The 24,496-nt window shown below is 40.7% G+C and overlaps 1 protein-coding gene across 17 annotated transcripts in view; it reads left to right on the forward strand.

Annotated features, from left to right (window-relative positions):
- The window catches only part of ptprt (protein tyrosine phosphatase receptor type T), a 311,154-nt gene that overhangs the window by 122,735 nt on the left and 163,923 nt on the right, over window positions 1–24,496 (forward strand). For all 17 annotated transcript variants that reach the window (XM_037099888.1, XM_037099891.1, XM_037099886.1 and 14 more), the window contains 2 exons: window positions 18,508–18,623; window positions 19,007–19,187. In XM_037099888.1, the coding sequence (XP_036955783.1) occupies window positions 18,508–18,623; window positions 19,007–19,187 (297 nt within the window). The remainder of the gene's footprint in view (window positions 1–18,507; window positions 18,624–19,006; window positions 19,188–24,496) is intronic.

Raw genomic sequence — 24,496 nt, forward strand, 5'->3', positions numbered from 1 at the left:
CTCCATTCTGGGCTTCAGGACAGTTTGAAGACACAAACTTATGTCATTAGTTTTAGGAAAGATGTAATGCCTCTCCTCTCCTCTCCTCTCCTCTCTTCTCCTCTCCAGTCTTAACTTCTTTCCCAGCCTTCACTTTAATTAGATAAAAGACAGAAACAAACCCTAAGTCTGTCAGCATGGGTAAAGGGTTAAAGTATTATTGGAAATTTCAAGCTGCTTTAATTTTGAGGTTCCCTCATACTGGGCAGTCTACATGATGCAGCCGACTATCTTTGAATCTCTATCTAGCTCAGCAGTGTGTTCAAGCCGTGGCCGGGGTCACACTGTGGAGTCTCAGCGGGTGTGCAGGTGGGCCAGTGAGCAGAGCAAAAAAATAGGATGAAAAAAATAACAAAAAGAGGGAAGAAAGACTGCGGGCCCCCTCTTTTTTCCCTCTCTGCAGCTGCAGATGCTGTGAGGATCTCAAGCAACATGCAGACTCATCAAGACGTAGGTTTATATATTTGTGTGATTCTGATGTTGTTGTACATCTCTTCACGATCAACTTTCCTCTTTATTATTGAGATTTACATAAGTAAACCAGATTATAGTTTTTGCTGAAAACGTGAAAGACATCATGACTAAACTTCAGGGTCATATTGGAGGCAGCAGTTAGTTCCGACAGGCGTTTCTAATATTCACTCTATGCTGAATATAAATTAAAGGTGAAGTTCACCCAAAAATTCAATATTCAGTAATTATCTACTTGATGAAATGTTGGTTGAAGTCTCGTAATCACCCAAACATTTCTGCATTTATTAATTTATACATTAAAACAGTGTTTCATGATCTTCCTAAACAACTGAAGAAGTAGTTGGAGTGAGATGGGGTGCATGCTAATGCGTACAACTTGGCGGCTACAGAAAGGACTTAGCCTTTAAACAATGCATAAGAAACAACTCCCTCAAATAGTTTGTGGTATTTGGAGACTTGGATTACGTCAGACAAGCTGTACGGAGCTATTTCACGTCTCCATGTCCCTATCAACCAACTATGAAACCTGACTTTCCCCTGACCATGGGCCTGAGTATATAATGACTGAATTTTCATTTTGGGTTAACGTATCCTTTAAGAGCATTTAAAAGATCGCACAATAAAGCGCCTGATTTGTATGCAACATCGCTTTCTCTCCACTGGGTCTATTTTCCCCCAGTGTGATTTATCTGTATGACTGTTCAACAAATTAACAATATTGCCAAAGTGGTTTGCACTATATTATAATAAACTGTAAGAAAAACATCAAAATAATAGAGAGAAATGATTTGGCTGCTTACTCTCTCTTCCCTTCTCTCCCCACTCAAACGCCCACTGCTTCAATCTCGGGGCTAATAAATGTGCACACAAGGGGGTTTGCCAACAAACACACACACTCAGCCTCACAAACACAGAGGTGGAGGTGGCAGGCAGGAATCCTCGCTGTCTGATCCCCAGTGAGAGCAGTCATTACGACATGGTGGTTTTTCAGCAGTGGAAAAACTCACACAAACACTCATAAATACAAAAACACACAAAATCTTCATCTTCTTTGCTGATCCTTGTAAAGCAACAACAATCCAAGTCACACACACAAACACACTCACAACTCCCAGACGAGGCGAAGCGACGGGCTGAATGTTTGTGGGATTTTGTGGGTGTGTGTATTTGCGTGATTGGTTCAGAGGCAGAAGGCTGATTGCTTTCTCAACTTCCACATCCCATCAGAAGGCGAGGCAATAACGCGGATATCTTCATGGGAGAGTGTTTGTTGTTTGTGTGTGAGTTGGAAGTCAGCGTGTGTTGATTACCGTCGATTTACTGACTCCTTGTGACTGTGTGTATTTGTGTTTTTTTTATATTCCAGCTTTGAGGCTGTCCTTCCATCATCCTTTTCCAACCGTCCTCCATCCTGCCATTCCACATGCACACTCACACTGAGCAGTGAATTCCATTTCCTGATAACCTTTGATCCGTGTGTCTCTACAAGCTTAGCTGTGCTCGGACTGATCGAAAGTCTTGGCTGAAACAGAGATAGCACGAGAAGAGTGACAGTACTTGGGAGGAGTGAAACAAAGAGAGATGGATGGGCCAACTCTTTATCTGTTTTAATTAGTTTGGGTCAGGCCTGTTAATTCTTTATACTCTTCAGCATACATTGACATTTTAGACAACAGTGTGCTTCAAACTTTGAGACAAAAGTTCGGATGATTCTTTTCTGTTCAAACACGAGGGGGTCTCTGAATCAAAACATAACTAAAGCAAAGTAGCATGGGTTTATATGAGTTGCTCTAGTATCTCCAGGTGTTTGCGATTCAGGCAGGAATGTTCACGGATGAGGTGAAGTATTAAAGCTATCACCCGAATCCCCAAATTATTAAATACTGATGCTTTGGTTTGTAGGTTGGGCCGTCCAACAGCCCACAGAAAGACCTTGGAATTAATCTCAGCAAACCATCTTACAAATTGCACCTTTAATGTTATGTTCCCGTTGTTTGGGCATGTTCACAGACCTTTCCTTCACATCTGACTCTCTCCTAGCAACAGGCGGCTAAATGAGATTCATCGCTAACTGGAGCTAACTACGGATTTCTCTGGATTTGAATATGGTTGGAAATTTTGGACATAACGTAGAGAGTAGAGAACCCAGGACAATGTTGTCTTTAGACATTTTAAAGCAGAAAATGTTGCATAATAATGTATATTACATCTTTAAAGACCAAATGTATTAAGTACGAAAATACTGATTTGGCGGCATCGAGGCCCGATTTCAACACCGGTTCAACACTTCTGGAATGAACTGGAGTGAGAAAGGAAGAAAACAAACAGAGGAGAAGAACGAAAAGGATGGGAGGAAACTCAAAAGATGGAGAAAAGGGGAGTGTTAAGAGTCAGTCTGTTTGTGTCAAGCAGTTAATAAAGGTGCACACAAACCACACAGAGACACACACACACACACACACACACAGTACCAGGCAGGCAGGCAGATGATCAATGCAACATTAGGTTGGTGCCACACACACTCTGCTCAGGTAATCTGGCCAACATTAGTAGTGTTCTCCATGCTCGACTGGCCCTGTCTGTCATTCTAATTACTGTTAGCTTGTAGCTGGACACACACACAAACACACACACACGTACGTACACACACACTTTCTCTCTCTTACCAATAGAGCAGAAGCGATTGCGATTCACTCACCAGAGCAGGTAACAAGAGCCAATAGAGGACAGATTGAATATTTGTGTGTGCAGGGGTGTGCAGCTAACATATTGTTGTGTCTCTTGTGTGTGTGTGTTTTCTATGTGTGTGCGTGTGTGTGTGTGTGTGTGTGTGTGTGTGTGTGTGTTGAGCTCATTAAGAGTAGCCAGCAGACTTCAGTGACCTCTCTGTTCTTTGTCCAGTTTCAAACTACTGATGAGGGCTGGAGGGGAGGTGGGGGGAGGCAGCAGAGGAGCATGTAAATTAGAGGAAACGAACAAGAAGGAGATGATTAGAGCAAGAAAAACAAGGAAAATTGAAGGGTAATAAGAATGGAGAAAAGGGTAAGGACAACAGGAAATGTGAAAAAAAGGTGAAAACACAGAAACATAGATGTGAAGAATATATAGAGGAGATTTATAGAATGATGAAGAAGTATGAGACAGGAAGAGACTGAGGGGAAGAAAGAACTTGAGATATAAAGAGAAACAAACAGATGCAGGGGAAATTGCAGGAGACAGAGTGAGAGATTGACATTATTACTGCTCATTTGCCACCTCTGCTATCTGCTCATTCTGTGTTTGCCCTGGCAGTAAGTGCGTCTTTATTCCTCGCCAGTGAAGCACCTTTTGATATGAACTGAAAGGAAACTGTGCGTAATTTTTAAAATTTGCCAACCGACTTCTTTGCCAGGCGAAAAAAAACTCAATCTTATTTTGTTTTTCTCTCATTTGAGATCCGCGCACGATAAATTGAGTCCGTCCTTTTTCTTTTTCCGCGGCATGGCGATGGATCCGGGCCTGACATTTCGGTCGGGATAAAAGCCATGCTGATGAGAGCTTTGTCAAGCCTTTATGAAAGCTCGCCCGCTACCCCTGTGAAGCCGCTCAATAATATAAACACGCCATATTCATTTATCAGCGGGGACAACATAGTTTAGAATTTGCATGCAGGGTAGACCGCTTTAAAGTGGCTTAATAATCCGTCCGGTTGGGATTTTATCTACAGGACCTTCAACAAGGTTATGTTTTATGCATGTCTGAATGAAGAGCACATGTTTGCCAAGTTTTTTTAGTTTTTTTTTTTCTCTTAACGTTCTCATTTATGTTTCCCTTTCACTACCCTCTTCCTGTTTTCTCGCTCATCCCTCCATCATCTGCTGGTCTTTAACCTGACATATTCGCGTTGGGTCACAAAAATATATGAACACTTATTGAAGAGGACTTAAATATAGGGCAAAATATCTCCCACCCTAAAGAAGTCATTGCAGTGATGATTCAGTCAACTTTGGAGTGAGTTTGCCGCGTTGGCTGTCGTGTTATTGTTCATCAACTTCGTCATCGTCGGCGTCAAAGTTTCAATACACTCAACAAAACCGATGCAAATCCTTCATCGAGTTCCAGAGCCATGAGCAGGGACATTAAGGGACATACTGAGCAAAGTTGTGATGGACCACCAAACATTGGGATCAAGTATTTAGGCTATAAGATCATCATATACTGCATTATCAGCTCCACAAAGGGACCAGCAGCTTTGCAAAGACTAGTTGTCACTGAAAACTTTATTAAAAATGAAGAGGTATTAATTCAACAGAGAAGTGAGCTGTTTGGATATCAATTTTTTTCTGTGACATTTTCATGCCGCCTTTCAAGATCTGATTATGGGATCACTACCTTTGTATTCCCTCCAAACTTCGGCCTCTGTATTTCTTGAAGAAAAGCAGGATTCAATAAATCTTCATTCAGCTGTCTGTGTTCCCAACAGAGGGAAGCATGTCGTGGGTCGCCTGTCAATACTCCCCCATTAAACCGGTGAACAAGACAAAAATCTTTGACACTTAGCACTTTTATACACAGGCAGAAACAAAGACACACACACATAAAAGCACAAAGACTCTAATGGTCTTTCAGCACCAATCCTGTTTGGTTTGGTGAGTTTCACACAGACACACACACACACAGATGCACACACACAAAGACTCAGTAGGTGGAGAGTAAGATGCTCGCTCGATGCAGTGGCCGTGTTGTGACATTTGGAAAGGGGCATCTCAGCACAAAGCCAAACAAGTCTTCTCTTCTAGTCTCTTCGATCTGCAGATGGACAAAGAAACGAAATAAATAGCTCATTAAAAAAACACACACACACACACACACACACACTGTGGCCTTAAAGGCTTTTCTCCTTTTTTTCTTGTTTGGCTATAGTAAAAAAAAAAAAAAAAAAAGAACAGACACTTGATAGCGGCAAAAGCAACCCGCAACCCATCAAAGTTTACTGCATACAAAGCATCTGATCGAACATCCAGTCACAGCAGCCTTTTAGTGACTATGAGTCATTACAATAAAATCTAATACATAAAGGTGTTTAGTTCTCCGTCTTGAATCGTTCAGATTCAACTTTTCTGTCAGAGCTCATCCGTCATCGTGGAAAAATGCCTCGTCTTTGTTTGCTAAAGGGTATGACGCACTGCGAGGACACAAGGTCTGTAACACATGGAGACACAGCAGACACAGCGTATGTGATCTGTGGGAGCAAAACAGTCTTTACATGGCTGACAGTCTAAGTGGGGTCAGGCCGCTGTCAGCTGTACAGTATAGACATGAGACAAACGAGGGAAGAGGGAGCACAGGTATGTGGGCAGCTGACACATCCAGTGACGTGCTGCAGCGGGATAAACTTGGCCTGGCCTTCATGATTGGAAGTGAGATCAGGGTCTGCTGTGACAGGCGTGGTTAGTATGGCTCCACGTGTGAATCAGACTTAGAGAATTAATTGGATACCATGACAGGTAATCTGCCAACATGTTCTTCCACGCTGTCGACACACATGGCTGCATGGTTCACCACTAAATATTTCATTTTAGAAGCATAGCTTTTTTTTTCTTTTTCTTTTTCTTTTTTTCTTTTACAGATAACCAGCACTGAATTACACAGCACACATTATTCTTCAACTTTAGAGTACAAATGTAGAAGTCTTGGAGCCGGTGCTAAATTAGCACGACAGTTATTTGACTTCATGTTTTAATGATCATGTAAAAGGGGACCGTGCAGTTCTGATTCAGTCACTTGCAAATCATGCTTTGATATCTACCGATGATCTGACCGGTGATATCACTACCTTTATCCTTCTTAGTGCAGCCGACTCACTATTCCCCTACCTCGGCCAGAGTTATGTCAGAGAGTGAGGAAGCTCTCAACGTGACTCCCAACTCCCAACAACAGCTGCTGCCATGATCCCACGCTACTTAGAGACTAAATCAAACTCTGTCTGTTGTTTTTATTGTTTTGTTTGGGATACCTCCAGCTGTAGTGTCTTGGTGTAGTCTCACTACAGAACTTGTACCAGTTTAGCGACAAAGATTAGAAGGCTTTTTTTTTTATATATCCTTGTTGCATGATTTGGCTGCTTTTAATGGCCTGTGTTTGCATCTGCATCCGTTGAGTCTCAAATACAACTTGCTGGCTGAGTACACAGCTGATGTAAAGAGCTGTTAAGTCGGACACTACATTGTTTTGGTATTGCTAAGGGATGAGCCTGTTTGAGGTTATTCTGGAGAATATTTGGGACTGTATCTGTCATTGTTTTGGATTGTTGCAATGATGATAAACATACATTTGCATAAAGCAAGCATGTACATAATGATGATAAATCTGTAGAATGGAACATGATGACAGACGGAGATAATGTACAAAAGGTACAATCTTCAAAATGTCTTCAAAATGGCAGCAGGAATACGGAATCCTTTTTTTTTTTTTTTCCTTTTTAAAACCTCAGCCCTCAATAGCCCCGTGAGGTATGTTGCTTTAGTGATCACGGAAAGAGATTTGAGAAAAGATTTTCACCCTCAAAGATAATTTATAACACAAGAACCACTGGAGGTATCATCACACAGCGTGATGAAAAATCTCTCGAGGAGTTTTTTTTTTTGAAGAAAAGACAATTTCTTTCATAATTTAATCCGACTGTTACTGAAAAAAAAATTGGCTGAGTGACATTATTGTAACGAGCAGCTGTATTCATGCTTTTATGTTTCGCCCTAAAGCACTTCCCATCCTTTTCTCCACTTTCCCGGCCACAATGACAATTGTTATCTGAAGATGAATTCGTTCAGCACCTCCCTCCATCTATCTCTCTCTGTCTCCATCTCTTGCTCTCCTTCCAGGTAGGGACCCATATCTCTCTGTCTGTCACTCTGTCTTTCTCAGCCAATTACTGGCTGGCTTCAGGTGCTTAACCCCAGGCTTCACCATCGATTGGTTTATTATATCGCTGCTTTAAATCTCTCTCTCCTCCCTTCCAGCTCTGTTTCATCTCTGCCACTTTGTCCATTTTCTCCAGTTTTCCCTCATTCTTCATTTTATCAGCCGTGTTTCTCACCTCATGTCGGTCTAATGCACACTTTTATATTCTGTTTTCATACATTCTTGTCCTTTCTGGTGTCTCTTTTTGTCTGCGTTGATTTTTCCTTTCTCTCCATTCTCTCAGCCTCTTTTTTTGCTCCCACAAATGAGACTGTCTCACCCCCAGCATCCCCTCCCTCTCTCCCCGCTCCACAGCATCCCTTCTTCCCTCTCTTCTCTGGCCCCCTCATTCTGCAAATTGCTACAACTCAATTGTCCCTTCTCTGCCTGTAGGCAGCGATGGTATTAATAAAGCAGGATTTGAAATAGATTTCCTTTCTGCTCCATTTTGAATTACATTACTGCGTGGTTTTGGCTCAGAGCATTCTTCTTCTTGCTGGTTATGATATCACGATGCTGTGTATATTCACCGTGTATCCATTCTGATGTGGGACTACATCGCCAGCCATTGAAGACGTTGAAGTATTGCAGTCATTCTATACCTATGATGGAGTGCTTTATTAACCCCAGTAGCAATCAATAAAGAAAAATGTTCTCGCTTACGTCAGTGTAGTAAAGTTAGAGGTTTCTTCTTGACAAACATTTATCCTGCCAGTTAGTGGAAGCATTTATGTACAGATACAGTAACTCTAGAAGTTCAGGCTGTCTGTTACCATGGCACCTGACAGGAAGCGGTATGCATTGGACAGCAAATTGGTTAGCATGAGCACTGATGGCTTTCATCATGTCGCCTACGAACAGATTAGCAACCCCAGAAAATCAGCCTGTACTTGTTCCTGAAGTACAGGCTGAAACTGATGCGCACCAACGATGAGAAGCAACGAATGTGAAACAAACAAACCAAAAAATAACACGTTTTATTTGATAAGAAATTATTAGTTATTAACAACCATAAACACAGGGCCCCAGGGTGTGTTTGTCACAGGCTTACTAAAAATATTAGTTGGTCACACTGTTGCGCCTGATTTAACAAGTCTGTGAACTATGTTTAAACTTTTATATTAATTAACATTTTATTTGTTTGAGTTTGACAAGTACAACATCATCAAATTTAGTTATTTTATGTTGTGTTTGCCATGATTAAAATGAAGAAAAAAATACTTCTGCCATTCATTCCTGTCTACAATTATTAACATCATGTGTTAACAAATGAAATGAAAATATATTGTTGGGTGCACCCAAGAACAAAAACCAGTGCAACCAGTGTAAAAAGTCTAGTCTGGAGCCCTGATATGTGTATTTTCCTCAGATTCATTGTCCCAGTAAAGGTGTTCTCTGAAAATCTTCGGGCTTCGGTCGCCCTCCAAAGTTAAAGGAATTCTGCCGTTTATGTCTGAGGCTGTGAATTATGGTTAAAGTCTCAGTAGTTGGTTCCATGCGGCGAGACATAATTAAAATCCACTAAAAAGCATCTGCTGCTAGTCAATTTAATCCAATTTATCCAAGTCACGAAGCTACAGGGTCTCACCATGTCTGTGTCTGCTTGTGTGTGTGTGTGTGTGTGTGTGTGTGTGTTGAGTGTGTTCAGGAGTGAGCTTGGTGTGTATTTGTATGTTTTAGGTTGTTTGTTTGTGTTTCTGTGCATTTTATTGTTGCATCTGCTTGAACATTAGGGGATTAGGGTGAACGTCAGCCATCAGTGTCTTATCTGTAGAAGTTCTCGTTTTGTGTGTGTGTGTGTGTGTGTGTGTGTGTGTGTGTGTGTGTGTGTGTGTGTGTGTGTGTGTGTGTGTGTGTGTGTGTGTGTGTGTGGAGGCAATGAGGCAATTTAATGACATTCTTAAAGCTGTCATGATTAAGAGGCTGATAATTTGATGAGGGTGCTATTGAGGTACTTCAGATGAAATATTACATACTTCACTTTTATTTTTATTAATGAGGTGAATCTTAGAATGTCCTTAAGTGCTTTGGTGAAGAGGGAATATGTGTGTGTGTGTGTGTGTGTGTGTGTGTGTGTGTGTGTGTGTGTGTGTGTTTCTATATGTGTATATGTTATTCATATGAAGGGACTTAAAGGTACTTCAGTTTGGGCAGAGCAATAAAACCCTACACATAAACATGCACTTGCGCACAAACAGCTCACACATTTTTGTTAAATCCGAGGAGGCCGAAAGCCGCCGTGAGGGTTTCTTCTGATCTAGCTTGTTTGCCTCGAAGGGTCTTCTTCATGGGAGAGCTTGACTCTCTCTCTCTCTCTCTCTCTCTCTCTCTCTCTCTCTATCTGTGTGTGTGTGTTTAGGTAGAGGTTAGGCTGTTATTTCTTCGGTGTGAGGATGCAGATTAAAAGTGCAACCTCTGCAACATATCAACGGTCACAGAGCTAATGCTGAAGTAACACCAGCCTCAGGGATGTGTGCTGCATGTGTGTGTGTGTTGAAGTGGCTGGAGCTTTTAAGATCTCTGGTATTAATTGTATTTCTTGCCTTTGGCCAGTATAGCTCTGGTTATATGTTTTTTTTTTTTTTTGTTATGCACAACATAGAAACAAACACACACACACATATGGAGCCTGGAACAAAAAGTTGTCCCTGCCATGTTTCTCCCAGAGGGAAGCTCTCCATGGTTTCTCTCTGACACCAACGCTTCTTTTACACCTGTTTTTTTTAAATGTTTTTGCCTTTTAGGTCTTTGTGAATATAGAACAGAGAAAGAATCCAAAAGCCAGAAAGAGGTAGAGAGAGGTAGAGAGAGAGAGAGAAAGGGAGAGAGAGAGACAGAGAGAGAGAGGCACAAATCTCTACTTTAACAGCACAATCACAAAGGCCAGCATGAATTGTTTGGTCATGTGGGCAAGGCCGATGAGGGTATACTGAAGCGTACCATGTTTTTGTATACACTCTTAGGAACAGGTGGTGTGCACTTGTATTTATTGGAGTACATAACCTTGTTGCCATTGAAGCCTTGCAAAGTCCATTTATGTAACACATGTGACAAACAACCATGTGTCTCTTTATACTTATTTTCCTTTATTTACCACCTGGAAGTTGCCCTTGCACTCTCCATTTCTTCTGGATACAGACTCCCACTCTTTGCTTTGGGGTTTGTAAACCTAAAAAGACAATGTAGACCAATTAGAAGTAACAAGTGCCACAACAAGGACACATCCCTTTACCTGCCTCTTACTAACTTACATTCCTGCATGTGGTTCTTTAGCAGTGTTACCCCAAAGCCTCTGTAGTCGAAGAAACAGTTTCTAAAGCTTCACAGCAAAACAGTGTTGCAGCATTGTCTGAACAACTGAAGCTGATGGGGATTTGTTTTTAATGTAGAAAAACAAGAATAACTAAAATGACCCCATAGAGCTTGTCCTGTGTAGTTTCTGGAGGCCCAAATTGACATTATTAGCACTCTGAGCTAAAAGCGTTTGTGCACATCATGTCTGAAGTGGGTGCAGACGCTCAGCAATGCATCAAGGGTCTTTTAAAATCATTGTCAGTAAATTGTCTGTTGTTTTCTGTGTTTTTAAACAAGTTCCGATCTAGTTCTGTTGTTCAGCAGCTTTTTTTTGCTGTGAAGATGTGAACATGAGGTTGAAGAGACTGTGACTCCCCAATCTAACCTTCATCATAATCAAATCTGATCCATGAACATGGTAATGGTCTTAACCACAGTAAATTGCCACTACATTTCATGGTCACATGGTCTTTGTGAGAAAGAAACTTTTAGGACCACTGTGATTTTTTTCTCAACTTCCACAGTAGGTGCTAATTACAGTATGTGTATTAGGTTTCCTGGAACTGGAATGTGAATTGAAGGGGCATTGTGATGAATCCCTGCAGGAAGTCACATTACTTCTCTCTTATATTTGGTGCCATTCACAGAGGTGCATTTTAAAAAATAGCATACCATGAAAGTGTCTCTAAGGAAAATTATGCTTTTTTCAGAAACTATTCACTCTGAGATCCACCGATAAGATCTTTAGTAATAATCATCATTAATTCTTGTCGTATTAAATACATAGGTAATAATTAATATTCTGGAAAAGGACATTTTTTGGAAATGGTCAAAAAAGTTACCAGACAACCTTTTTTAAATAACGTATTTTTACACAGCCAATAAGTTCCATCTTCACAACAAACTAAATCATTGACATTAGCTAGATTATGTGTCTTACTTTAGATGAAAGTCCTGCAAAACTGTGATTGTAAATGAGTTATTGAAAATCGCATTACAGGAGAAAGAGTACAAGAGGCAGAAGGGAAAGGGCAAACATGGAAGGAGGAAAGCTGATTCAGAAAAAAATGGAAGACACGGGCAGGGAAGACATCAGAAATATGTGAGGCTAAAAGACAATGGCAAAAATAGAAATAAGCAATTGTTGACGTCACAGGAACACATTTTAAACTCAGACGATGGGGAAAGAATGAGACAAAAACAAAAGGAACAGGAGAGCAACATAGAGGAGGATGGGGAGCATGGAGAGGTAGCAAGATTGATTTCCAGTCCTCCTTTCCCTCCCCTCCTCTCCTCTCCCCGGAACGGCTCCCTAAAGTCTTTGGATTAATGGCTCCATTTCTGCTGCTCATTCATCAGTTTCAGGAAGGCATCCCAAAACACAATGCTTCACTAGGCTGTTGCCTGAACTAGATATCTACCTGCCAAAACATCCAATAGGCCCCTAAGTACTTTCAAAGGCAGGCGAGAACGACTTTATCTCTACCTCAGGTCAAATCAACAGGGGATTGGTACTATCCACCGGCACATACAGTATTCTTGTTAGCCGGCATAGTGAAGACGATCACACACAGTTCAGTTCAGAGTTGTAGAAAAGTCAAGGAAAAGTCAAGCCGAGTGCTTGAAGACCTGGTTTTGGTTGTTGTACCCTTAACCGCGAGTATTATCTTCTAATAGACGTGCTGTGGGGGGTCAGCTCCACGTCCACTCTCCACAGTCTGAAAGCGTTTCCGTGTTATTCACTGCACTTAGTTTCCTTCTGTTCCCAGTACATTTCCAAAATGGCCATAATACACAAATGACACTTAAAGATTCAAGCAATTTCCGCCTCGGTTCTCTCATTTTTGTTTAATAAAAGACTTTACAGTCAGATCAATTTCAAAGGTGATATTGTTACCTAGAAATTCAGCACAGGGCTTTTCTATGCACAGGCACTGGCTCGACTTGGCTCAGTTTGATTCGACACTTGAGCCCAGTGTGTCGGTGATCTGACATTTGCATTACAACAGGGCAGCCTGTTTGAAGGTGTGTCTTTAACAAATGACGCACATTTATTGAATAGCGCTCAAAGGAGCAGCAGTACACTTTTCTGCACAGTACCATTAAAGAATACCCGCTGAGGGACAAAGGGACACTGTGTACATTTTGGAGAAGAAATTCAAACCAAAAGCTTTAATGTTTACAATATAAATGAGTTACTAATACAAACTCAGAAGTATTATATATATATATATATATATATATATATATATACAATATATTTTGCTCCATACCTGAATTCCTCAGAGGAAAGTGAGGCCCTTAGAACACTGTTTGAAGCTAGAAAGGTGGCAGGGTCCGCCGCATATAAACAAAGTGAACTAGTATGAAACTGTGTTGTCCTTTAGGGTCAGTTTGTTCATTGAGTTCATTCAGTCATGAAAACAAAGAAGGTTTGTGTATATAGTTAATTAAGTCATCTTCTAAATTCTCCTCAATAAAATTCCGAATTATTTAAAAGCTTTTACTTTGAAGCTGTTAAAACAGCTTAAAGCAATCGCTGTGAAATGGTGATACAAGGCAGATATCAAAAAGTACAAATAGGGACACGGCAGAGAAGCCAAGAGATTCAGTTAGAAACAACAACAGTACTGAGAGTCTTTCTCTCGGGTCTCCTGCACAGACATGAGGTTGAGTGTCGCCACACGGGCTTGTTTGAGGAATCACGGTGTGTAGTCAGTGTTCAGTCACATTCTTGAGACATCACAGCAGCCGGCTTGGAGGGTGGCCGGTGTGCTTAGGCCCCATGCTGGAGAGGGTCTGTACCGCGCTCAACTCTGCTTCATCTGGCACAGTGAAACTAGTAACGGAAGAGCAAATCAGCATGGCATGGTTTGACTCTGCACGGCCAAAATTGCCATTGGAAAGGCACAAGGTTGATATGGTGTGTTCAAACCAAATGCTGCACTGTACCGGAGCAGTAGTCCGGTGTAAAGTGCAGTCAAGGGCTTTTTGTAGTCTGTGACATTGTTTTAGTTGCAGGATAGCAAGCTCGTGGCTAGCTGTAGCTTCTGTTGTCCTTTTAATGGGCATATCAAGGGCCACTTGTATCCCCCTGGTCCACCACAGGGAGAATGAGACCCCGTCTGGCTGCAACATGACTCACTGTTTGGCCCTGTCACATTATGCGCCAGCTGTGCCATCTAAACTGCCCTTTCGCAGCGTGTGATGGCTAACATGCCAACCCTTGACCCATCCTGATTAATGAGGGTGGAAGCCGTGCCCAGTGCCGCGGCTATGTCCCTCTGGAGGTATGATTGTTCTTCCTCCTGCATACATAACTGACCACTCTTCTCTCTCCATCTACCCACCGGTGCATTTATTCGTCCAGTGGTCAGTTCAGGCAGGCACCCATCTATCAGTCATCCATCCACCCATCCTTCTTGTTTTTAACATATGTGGACTCCAACACTCCTCACTGAGCTTTTTCTTTCTGTCAGTATTTTTATTTTATTTTTACCTCTCACTTCTCTTTGTCAGTTTTTGAGCTGCAGTTGAGTTTAGAGAGCGTTTGAATAGATGCACAGAAGAGGTTGAAATTGATAGAGGAAACAAGAATTTAGATGTGGATGGAGGGAGAGAGAGGAGGGGGGAAGGAGGAAGAGAGAATAAATCAGATGGATGATGTGGCAAATCTGACATTTGTCACGACCAAGGGCAGCCCGGGAGATAGCGTAATCGACCTAACGATGTAAACAGAGTTATAATTCAAATAACCTCTCCTGCTCTCCAGCTCCCGTCTGTTTCTCTCTCAGCATCTCTCTCCATCCTCATCTTGTTGAACCGTCTTCTTTCTTCATCTTTTCCTCCATCTGTATGTAGTTGCCATAAGACATTGTTAGGATTTTTGTGTTGAATTTAGATTTAAAAGGAAACAAACACGGCACACCAGACCCTTGGGACCAGCGCTGCTCTGCGCAGCAGTTCTGTTAAAGTGGCCGAAGTTGGAACGGCATCAGATTTGTTGGGAAGCAGAGGATAAACTCTTCAACAAATGTTTGGTGGGATTGTATAGCAATACCATCAATCGTATTTAATGCAGCGTAACACTTATTGAAGCCTTAATTTTTTATAGTCATCTTATCTGCGTCTGGTGGAATCTCTCTGGTTTGTTTTCATTTTGTTGAATTAACCTCCCCCACCCCCGCCACGGTGTTTCCCAAAACAGAAATTGGCAATCTGTTTAGAGGGATTCCAACTGAGCACTAGCCAGATTATCTGAAAGATTAGCTTCCACCATACCCAACTGAGAGACCAGTGGATTAAGTGGGTGGCAGTGGTGGTGGTGGTTGGCGAGGGGGATTTGGTTGGCTGCTATTTGTTGTTTTTGGCCTGCTCTCCTGCAGACCCTCCGAGCATGGATCTGATTTTGCTAACATGGTTTGTGTCTTTGTGGAATTGAGAGTCATTTCAGAGAAAGGAGCTTTGATTTATTGCTATTCTTTGGGAAAACTGGTTATTTCATTCTTTCTCTCCAGCTCAGTGATGAGTGATTATGTCTCTGTAATTGAGGAATTACAGTGTGCGTTCATTATAGGTACATCACTTGATCTGTTTAAGCATGCATGATTACAGGTTAGTTCACCAGTTTGTTCTCCAGAGGACTCTGAAAACAAGGTCTTTGTCAGTTTTTAGCTCCCTCTTTGATCGAATGTTTACACTGCTGTCAGGAAATTAATCTATCGAAGGCCCTCCTGGAATCTGGGTTGTTCTGGCGGTTCTGCCTGTTTTAATTTTTATTGCCGCTGTCGCCATGCACATCCGCTTCTTTCGCAATGCAAGCTTAAGAGAAGACGTTTTTTTTGGCCATGTGTGCATCCTGTGATGGTCTGACCCAAGTCAAATCTGCCATGTTTTGGCATTTGAACAACTATTTTTTGCATTATGTAAACTGAACTCCTCCATCTAATCACTTCACCACACCATAATTATCATGCATACCTTTATATAGCTTGATTTTTCGATTCTAAAATTAGAAACTTAGACTTTGTAATCAGATTTCTGCTTGTTTCCATCACAAATGATGTAAATCAGATACTGTAACTGTGATTTCCTGGCTCAAGGTTTATCTGCTTGCGTCCTGCTGCCTCCCAGACAAACAGAAACTCAAATAAATGTATCACCTGTAAAAGGAAATTGGATATCGTAAGAATTATTTGTCAGAATGGGTCATTTTTTTCCAGTCTGAGTGCTACATGATGACATGCATTTTTTCTTCGTCAGAGGCCATCTGTGTCGGTCTGAATCAGATGAAGCACAGGCCTGTTTTCTAGGGACAGTATGTGAGCAGTGTGAAAGCATATTGCCTGCTGTGCTGACCTGAAGATGGGGTTAATCGTTGGTTAGGCCTATATCATCTCCCTCCTGCTGCTTTCCTGGCTGCCAAATGTCAGTCTGCCGCAGTCTTATCCAGGAATAGTAGATTACTTTGTGGGCTTTGGCCTTCTAAGTAGAAACATAGACTCTTTAAACCATAAAGTACCCCAGGGGGGCTGAAGTCTGCACCCAGACTAGCTAATGCATGTATCTCACAATGCAGTACACACACACATAAACAACAACACACATTTAACACCACACACACACACACACACACACACACACACACACACACACACACACACACAGACAACTGAAACCCTTGTCTCCTGTCTCAGATGGCCTCTAAGATGGCTTATCCATGGTGCCGTTGTCTAATCTTGTCTAATTAGGCTGATCTTAAATTTCAGTAAGTAGCTTGTTTGAACAATCTTCATAATGCACTCAACTGCCTTCACACACAGTCTTTTGGATTTTACGTTTCATTTCAAGTCATTTATGTTGATTAATTAATTTAGGAGGCGCCAACATGTCTGACAGACAGACTTAGCATCAGTTAAACAAAATATAGTAGAATTAGAAGTGTGTCCATTTTATTTTCTGTGAAGAGGAACATTTACCGTGGTCAGAATGTAACACCTGTAATCGAACAAAGCTTAATTTAAAATGTTGTGATCATCTCACTAACTGGAATGAGTTCACTGTTATCACAGTGAAATAACTGAACTGATTGTAAAGGTGTACTGAGTTTAAAAAGTACTTTTCAAACTTTTCAAAACTTTGCTGGTGAAATTCTGAGATCTTAGCTCTTGTGAAGAATAGATTCCTCTAAGCTGTCACTAATTCATCAGCTAAGTTGCTCTTCCAACAGTGATCAGACGTAATGAATGATTTTTACTTCAATGCCAGAATTCGTTTCTCCTGTGTCGGTGTCTGTTCTATCCAGATTTTGGAGATCACACACATTGTTAGCAAAGTATTCATTTTCATGGGAGAAATGGAGCTTATATATTTATCTTCTGTAATTATGCAGTGACCTGTCTTGGGTGCCATTGTTTGCTGATAGAAACTAATTAGGCAGACAGAGAGATTGTTTTGAACAGGCTTGTTAGTGTGCACTCAGTCGTGGTACACAAACCTGGGGATGAGAGCCTAACATATGGCTGGAACAATGTTCACTGTGTGTGTGTGTGTGTGTGTGTGACATATGGGCATGAGGCAACACTAACCACTCCAAATGTCTGTAGATCAATACAGGGACTTCTGTTGTGATCTCTGGCTCGTGGATCTGGACCGTCCTGTAATGATGCAGCGTGGCCTAGTGGTCAGACAGATTTCCCAGTGATTAATAGATGACAGGTTGGAACCCGCGAACCTGTCCACAGCCCTCATGTCCCATTGTAATAAGCTTGAGCAAGGCACTGAACCAAATTACCCATATGTGACTTTTTTTAATGAATACATCACCTGATTCTGTTGAATATTTATATTGTGCTCCAGTGAAATATATGTCATAGGAACTTTGTTTTGGTTCACCTGGCTGGTTTAGCTTCCAATCCCAAAAGGATGCGTTGGATTATTACGATGGTAATGCATCCAAATGATTGGTTGGCACTAGATTCTTTGCAAATCTGTGAGAAGGATACTCTTCAGATGTTGATACCAGTTGAAGATTGATTTTACGTGAATATGAACCTTCTGTTGCTCCTAACCTTCTCTGTCATCACTTTAAAACATCAATTTAACTGATATCCTTCCTGATTTGCACATTGTGTTTGGTGAAGACTGGTAACGTGTGGTGGAATTTTTACTTTACAAATCACAGACATGCCAGATTGTGCAGAGGATCACGAGGGCTCCAGATAATACTAGTTCTGTGCAAATAGGGTTTAATGCAGCTCTTAATCTGTGTTGTGCTGGAGGCACTGAGACGAGGCCACGAAATCCACAGTCCAGCTGCACTGAATATTTTAAAGAAATCATCTACAGCCTTGTATAGGGAACCGATAGAGACGGGGAAGGTCTAATTTGTAAATCACATATGGCCAATAAAGAAGTGGTTGATTTGCTACGAATTGCTACATAGAGCCCCTTTAATCATTACATAATTTATGAAAATTTGTCTTATGACATGTTTATTGAGAGTAACCTAAATCTTGTACAGCTCATTAGATTCATGATTAACGATGAAGGATAATATTTAAAGAAGGATTCCTCTTAGATTTTAAAGAACACTTTTGGGACCACTGGGCAACCTTCGTGAGAGAGTTGAAAGAGTAGTTCAGAAGTCTCTCACTTATCATAATTTAGTCAGTATCTGCATATTAGCTGTCCTCAAAAGCTCTTCTTTTAAGCCGACAAACTAACTTTTATTCTTGTTTTTTTTTTCCATCTTTCCTTCAGATCCAGTCCACGGTCCCCAAAACGTCAACGTGGTGGATGTCAGAGCCCGCCAGCTGACGATACAGTGGGAGACGTTTGGGTACGCTGTGACACGCTGCCACAGCTACAATCTGACGGTACGCACAGCTGGCCACAAAATGTCCTCCGCAACAGTCATTAGTCTCCATTATGAAGCATTACCTGACAGCAGTGAGAATCGCTGGCAAAACCTCATTCACAACAGCAGATCTTGTGATATCTTCAGATGATCACAGTTTGTGACTAAAGGTGACAAATCCCTCAACCTCCAAACTCCAATATGGTATCATCAGTTGCTTTATCAAAAGGTGTTTTTCTAAACCTTTGGATGCACGTTCACATGTTGGATCCACACAGTGAATCATAGCGTTCTCCACTTGGCACTAGGTGATTTATATAGGGGCAACTCTACATTAGTAATCATTGTTTTTTAACCAGACAACAATGAAATGAGTGACATGTAACTCTCTGTGTTTTCCAGGTGCAGTACCAGTATGTGTTTAACCAGCAGGAGTTTGCAGCAGAGGAGTTGATCCAGACATCGTCACATTACACCCTGAGAGGCCTGAGGCCCTTTGTCACCGTCAGACTGCGGCTGGTCCTTGCCAACCCTGAGGGCAGCAAGGAGAGTGAGGAGATAGTCAAACAGACAGAGGAGGATGGTGAGTGACACCATTTGTGAAATATATTCAAACTGTATAAAATGTATGTATTCAGCGTATAGCTAGCCATTTCTTGGCAGCGATTTCTTCCAGTGACTCAGGTCTGTTTGTACAAACACTCCTGCTCAAAGAAAAATATTTGTTTTACATTTCTGACTGCAGCAACGGAAGACTTGCTTACTACAGACAGAATATCATGTTTAGGCTTGTTTATCCTCAACTGGGGATATTTATAAGGACACAGACAGAGCCCTCCGTGTTAATTTTGTCTGTATTTGTGCAGGTTTTCTTAAAGCTTGAGGATGCAGATGAAACAGAGCAGTACCAATCGTATCTAGCAGGAAACTGGCTCTATGTATCGGATGTAAAGGCAGCATAAATGAGCCTGTAGGTTAGAAGATTTGATAGATATCACGTGTAAACAGAATCCAAACTTGCATCAATATTCTTTACATCAACACTAAAGAAAACCAAATAGTTGCTTAGAGGCAGAAACGAAGATGTCACTCAACCTTTTTCTTGTTTTTGTAGTGTCTCTGTCTTATTAATTCAATAACTTAGTGTCAGAAACTGTCATTAAAGCTCCTACAAGTAGTTCTATCTGGCTGTAAAACAGTCTCAGTGTTAGACTTGAGTTTACCTACATAAGCAAATGAGACCATCAGTAAGAAGACCGGCTATGTCTATATACATTGCTTAATGCCTGCCACCAGGTCAAATTCCCTGAAGAATCATGATATAATGATAGCTTTAGCTTTAGCATTAACTTCAGCTTAAACTTAAACTTTCTAATCCAAATTACAATTACCAAGCAACCAAATCTGTTTTGTTAAGATAAGATCAGATAAGAGCTTGAATAGAGGATGAACGTTCCCTGCAGCTGCTCTAAATAACTTTTATAATCATGCCACTGCCCACTATCAAACAGACAAAGTGAGCAACTCTCTGCTCAAGATGGTTGAACATCCGGCGGCTAAAGAGCAAACCCGGATAGCATTTAGAGACATATTAGATGTGTGATCACGGATTCGCAGGTGTAATCCTTGCAACACACAAAATTGCTCCAATCATCAGCCATGTCTGATCACTGTGCCCTTGAGCCTGAAAAAGCTTCAGGACGTGCTGACATCCTTCATTAATGCCTCAGACATAAATGCGCCCTAGGAGTTCAAATTATTTCAAAACAACAACATTTTAAAATCCTTTTTCCTTTTCCACAGGGCTCCGTGCTCCGTTTGCCCCAGCCACTACTACTAATAATTCATCGAGGCTTCACGTTTCTCTCAACAACATGCCCGCGATACACTGGAATAGCTCAAATCCATTAGAGCAATGCCTGATGAGCATGATAAAAACATTGTTCTAATGATCCCAAATCTCTCATCTCTTTCCCAGCCTCCTCGGGGCTCGCCGTTCTTCTCCTGATCTCACAACTAATATCCTCTGAATTTAGCTTCTGGGGAACATCACATCTCAGCCTGAAATTCCTACCTTTACTAGCTGAACACACACATACTGAAGTTGTTTGAAGCCTTTAAAAGGAGTTAACATGACTGGGGAGTAGGAATGGCTTTGGGGGGAAGGAAAAAAGCTGTAATTGTTTTGTTCTTAATTGTTTTTTATTTAACCATCGTTAATCTCCCGGTTGTAATTCAGTAATTAGGGAACAGAACAGCAATTGTTCACATGGAGGCTAATTGCTGTTTGTACGGTAATGGCTTTATAGAGCTCGGGCTCTAGCAAATTAAGCAGCTTCTCACACACACACTAACAGACACACACACACATATATGGTTCTCCTTACACTTTTTAATGTTGCTGATGACATAGAAATGTTCTGTAACCTGTGTTAAGGGGGTAAAAAAATAAGGGATTTGCTATTAGGATGGAACATTTTCTCTCTCACACAGGACTCATCTTAGTTCATAACCTGTAATACCAAGATGAGATCTTAATCGTGTCCAACTTAATTGTTCTACCTCCTGGAAGTTTCACTTATAAGATTAACATGCAGACAAATACGCACCCAGAGTCTGAACTATCATGCTAAGTCACAATCGCTCTGGCTGCCTCACTGTGAGGCATCCAGCGTTGTTAATTAGACACATCTATAATTGTTGGAAAATCGTGCTTCTTTCTTCGTTACATCCTGCTTACAAGCTGAAGATTTTCAGTGTTTACCCAGAAAACTGATTGCTTTTGTTCTGCTGCATGCCACTGCAATGCTAATTGCCTCTCAGAGTTTATAAAAAAGTTCAAATGTCTAAAGAAATACACAAGTCAGAAAGTTGAAATGGCTTCTTGTGGGTGGAAGTATGTTAAAGTGAGTTTACTGAGACATTTTCTTCATTAATGAGTGAACCCGTGCGGAGAACATGCACAAGTTAAAATTACTTGTCTGGTACATTCAGCGACTTTACTTTGGAGGTAGGTGTTTTTCAGTTTTGTCTTGAGAGTAGTCCCCAGAAATACATTCAGGGTCTTGTCGTGTGTTTGTGTGTCTTTCGTGTTTGACTTTCTTTCCAATATCTTCCTCCTGTTGTCCATCCGTTCATAATGTCAGAGGACAATTTGAAATTAAAAAAAAAAGTCATACAAACACAAACACACAGAGAGACTTGCCTCAGAGACAAATGTCATGTCCACTCATTGTACGTACTAGCCTATTAACCTGAAGACGAATACACCCACTGTCAGGTGGCTGTCAGGTCGGCTCAATACAGCTGCTTCACCTCCAGGCTTCTTATACATGAAATACATGGTAGAATAAGTCAGTTTAGCCGTCTCACCAACCTTTCCTTCTAAGGATTATCTTGCAAAACAAGTTCACATCAGCAAACTGTGTTTATAGGTGCAATATGTAACACTTGTTTGATTCATGCTCCCAGCAAACAGGTGCAGTATATCACCACAGAAACAGCCAACGGCTGCTGACTGTATTCTGTTTATACATGACTGTAGCTATTGTTAGTGTGTTGCTTTTTAATCTTACTGCTGGCACACACACTGCTTGCGTTCTACATTTAGCACATACCTCGCTTTGAGTGAGACGCATCTGATTGAGTTTGTGTCTCAGCATGTTATTCAACACAGTCATCTATTAAAGGCTTTGTTGCATTTGAGGCAACTATCTGTCTTTAAGTTCCATGTTTAAACTAAGAGTGACTGCTTTGCTAACTTTGCTTGTTGGCAGATTTGCTAGTGTTCGAGGTCTACATGACCAAATCAACTGCAGTCCTGTATCTGAAAACAAGACTATATACTCCACACTTGACCACCGCTGGTTGCTTGATGGGTCATATGTACTTTTAAGAGTATTAGTCATGCCATGAATCAATCTCCTTGACTCTTCGTCCAGTATAAAGGAAGGGAACATTGTCCTTAAATAGCATTATGTTTTTGCTACCTCATACGATCATAATAGCTCAGTTGACGTGGTTTGTATCAGGCTAGATATCCTGCCTGTGATTAAGCACTTTTCAATGTCAAAGCAGATCCTGCCTATTAAAGATCTGATCTCAAATCCCGATGTTTGTGACATGTTTATAACCTTATAAATACCCCCCTTCCTATTAAAGAGAAAAACGATCTTCACTTAGAGGACAATCACAGTCATTGAGATTTAATAATCCTTTCATCAACGGAGCACCAAGCTTTTTTTTTTTTTTTTTCCCTCTAAGATCACGAGACAATAAAAACAACAATCAGACAGCAGCTTCTGTTATTGTTTTGTTGTCATCTTTTCAGAAAGGCAATTCATCAAAGTGCATTTAGTTATGAAAACAATTATCATTTATGTGCTTTCAATAATTTTAACCATTTATTGGGTTGATCAAGGAACCATTTAAGCTCTCTATCCACAATAGGCCCGAGCAGTGTTTCTGAGTGACTGAAGAATTAAAGAAAAAGATTCAGTGTATTTAACTGAGACCTGATGGTCCTTTCTTTAATGCATGTTGGAAAACTGAATCTGATTTAGGGAGGGAAAATTCTGAACATGATCCTTCTTCATCCTGATATTGCAAAGATTGTGTGTGTATTTGATCTTTAGAATCCCTGTTTCATAGCAACATCATTTCTTTTGTCACCTGCTGTTTATAGTAATGCTGACATGTTCATGGAGATGACACTGTGAGACAACAATATGTTGTTTTTCTATGTTATAAACAATGTGCTTCACTCACATAAACTCACACATACACCACATGCTTCTTTCATACAGAACACCTGCTTAAATTTGAAGCGCAAACACTCCTGCTTACCCTTTAAAAACAAGGAAAATAGCTACAGCTTGGTCTCAAATCACAACAGCTAGTACATATACAGTATGTCCCATAATCCTTATATCACAATGTTTAATTTAATCTTAATCCAGTCCAGCAGCACTGCTGGTAATTCCCTCCTGCTTGCTTTTCACCAAGATGTATTTATTTGTTCCCGGGGGGTATAAACCTCTACAGTGAATAAATCTTGAAAAACATGAAAAATGGATTTGTATGAATGTCGATATAGTTTGGATTATAGTGTGTTTTCACGTGTGAACATCAGACTAAATGAGGTATTTCATCTAAAAACGAGATATCCATCATCTGAAAAAGAAAAATATGTCATTCTTACAGTGACTGATGCATGAAATTCAAGTGAATGATGGAGCTTTCTGTTTGAGTATGAATTCAATTATCTTTAAGTCACCATTTATGCAGATGATGTTGTATTTCCCTTTTAACCCATCTGTTGAAATCCTCTGTAGTTAGTAGTGTCAGAAAAAGTTATTATTTCTAATTTCAAGAATCCATTTCCCCCAAAATGAAAATACATGATCTACTCTTCACGTTAAGTTTTGTAATCCACAGAACGTCTTCTTAATAACTGACATTGCTGTAGTGTCCAGGCAGCTCCTTTGGCAAAATCCACGTCTCTGGATGCTCCAATATCCCAAATTAAATTGAAAAGACGTCATTAACACCAACGGAGCTAAGGCTAACATTTTTAGCTCAGCAGCTACAGTGAACATTCTGCCATTAAAAGGGTGTAAAGAATGTCCTTTAAAATCAGTTTGGGATCTCGGATCTTGAATTTATTGGATTTTGAATATTATTTTTTTAGATTTTCTTGTAAAAAAGAGATTTAAAAATGCCATATTTGATTTCACACGTCAGTTTGACAGCTCACTATTTCTGAGACCGAAGTGTCATGTCATATTTTCTGAGGATATTAACCAAAAATGGTCGTGTGGCTGTTACAAACAGCACAAAAGTACATGATTAAAGGAGTACTGCAACTTTGTATGATGCAGTTAGTTTCCACAT

Source organism: Acanthopagrus latus, chromosome 6, assembly GCF_904848185.1.
Source record: "Acanthopagrus latus isolate v.2019 chromosome 6, fAcaLat1.1, whole genome shotgun sequence".
In the NCBI taxonomy this organism is placed as follows: Eukaryota; Metazoa; Chordata; class Actinopteri; order Spariformes; family Sparidae; genus Acanthopagrus; species Acanthopagrus latus.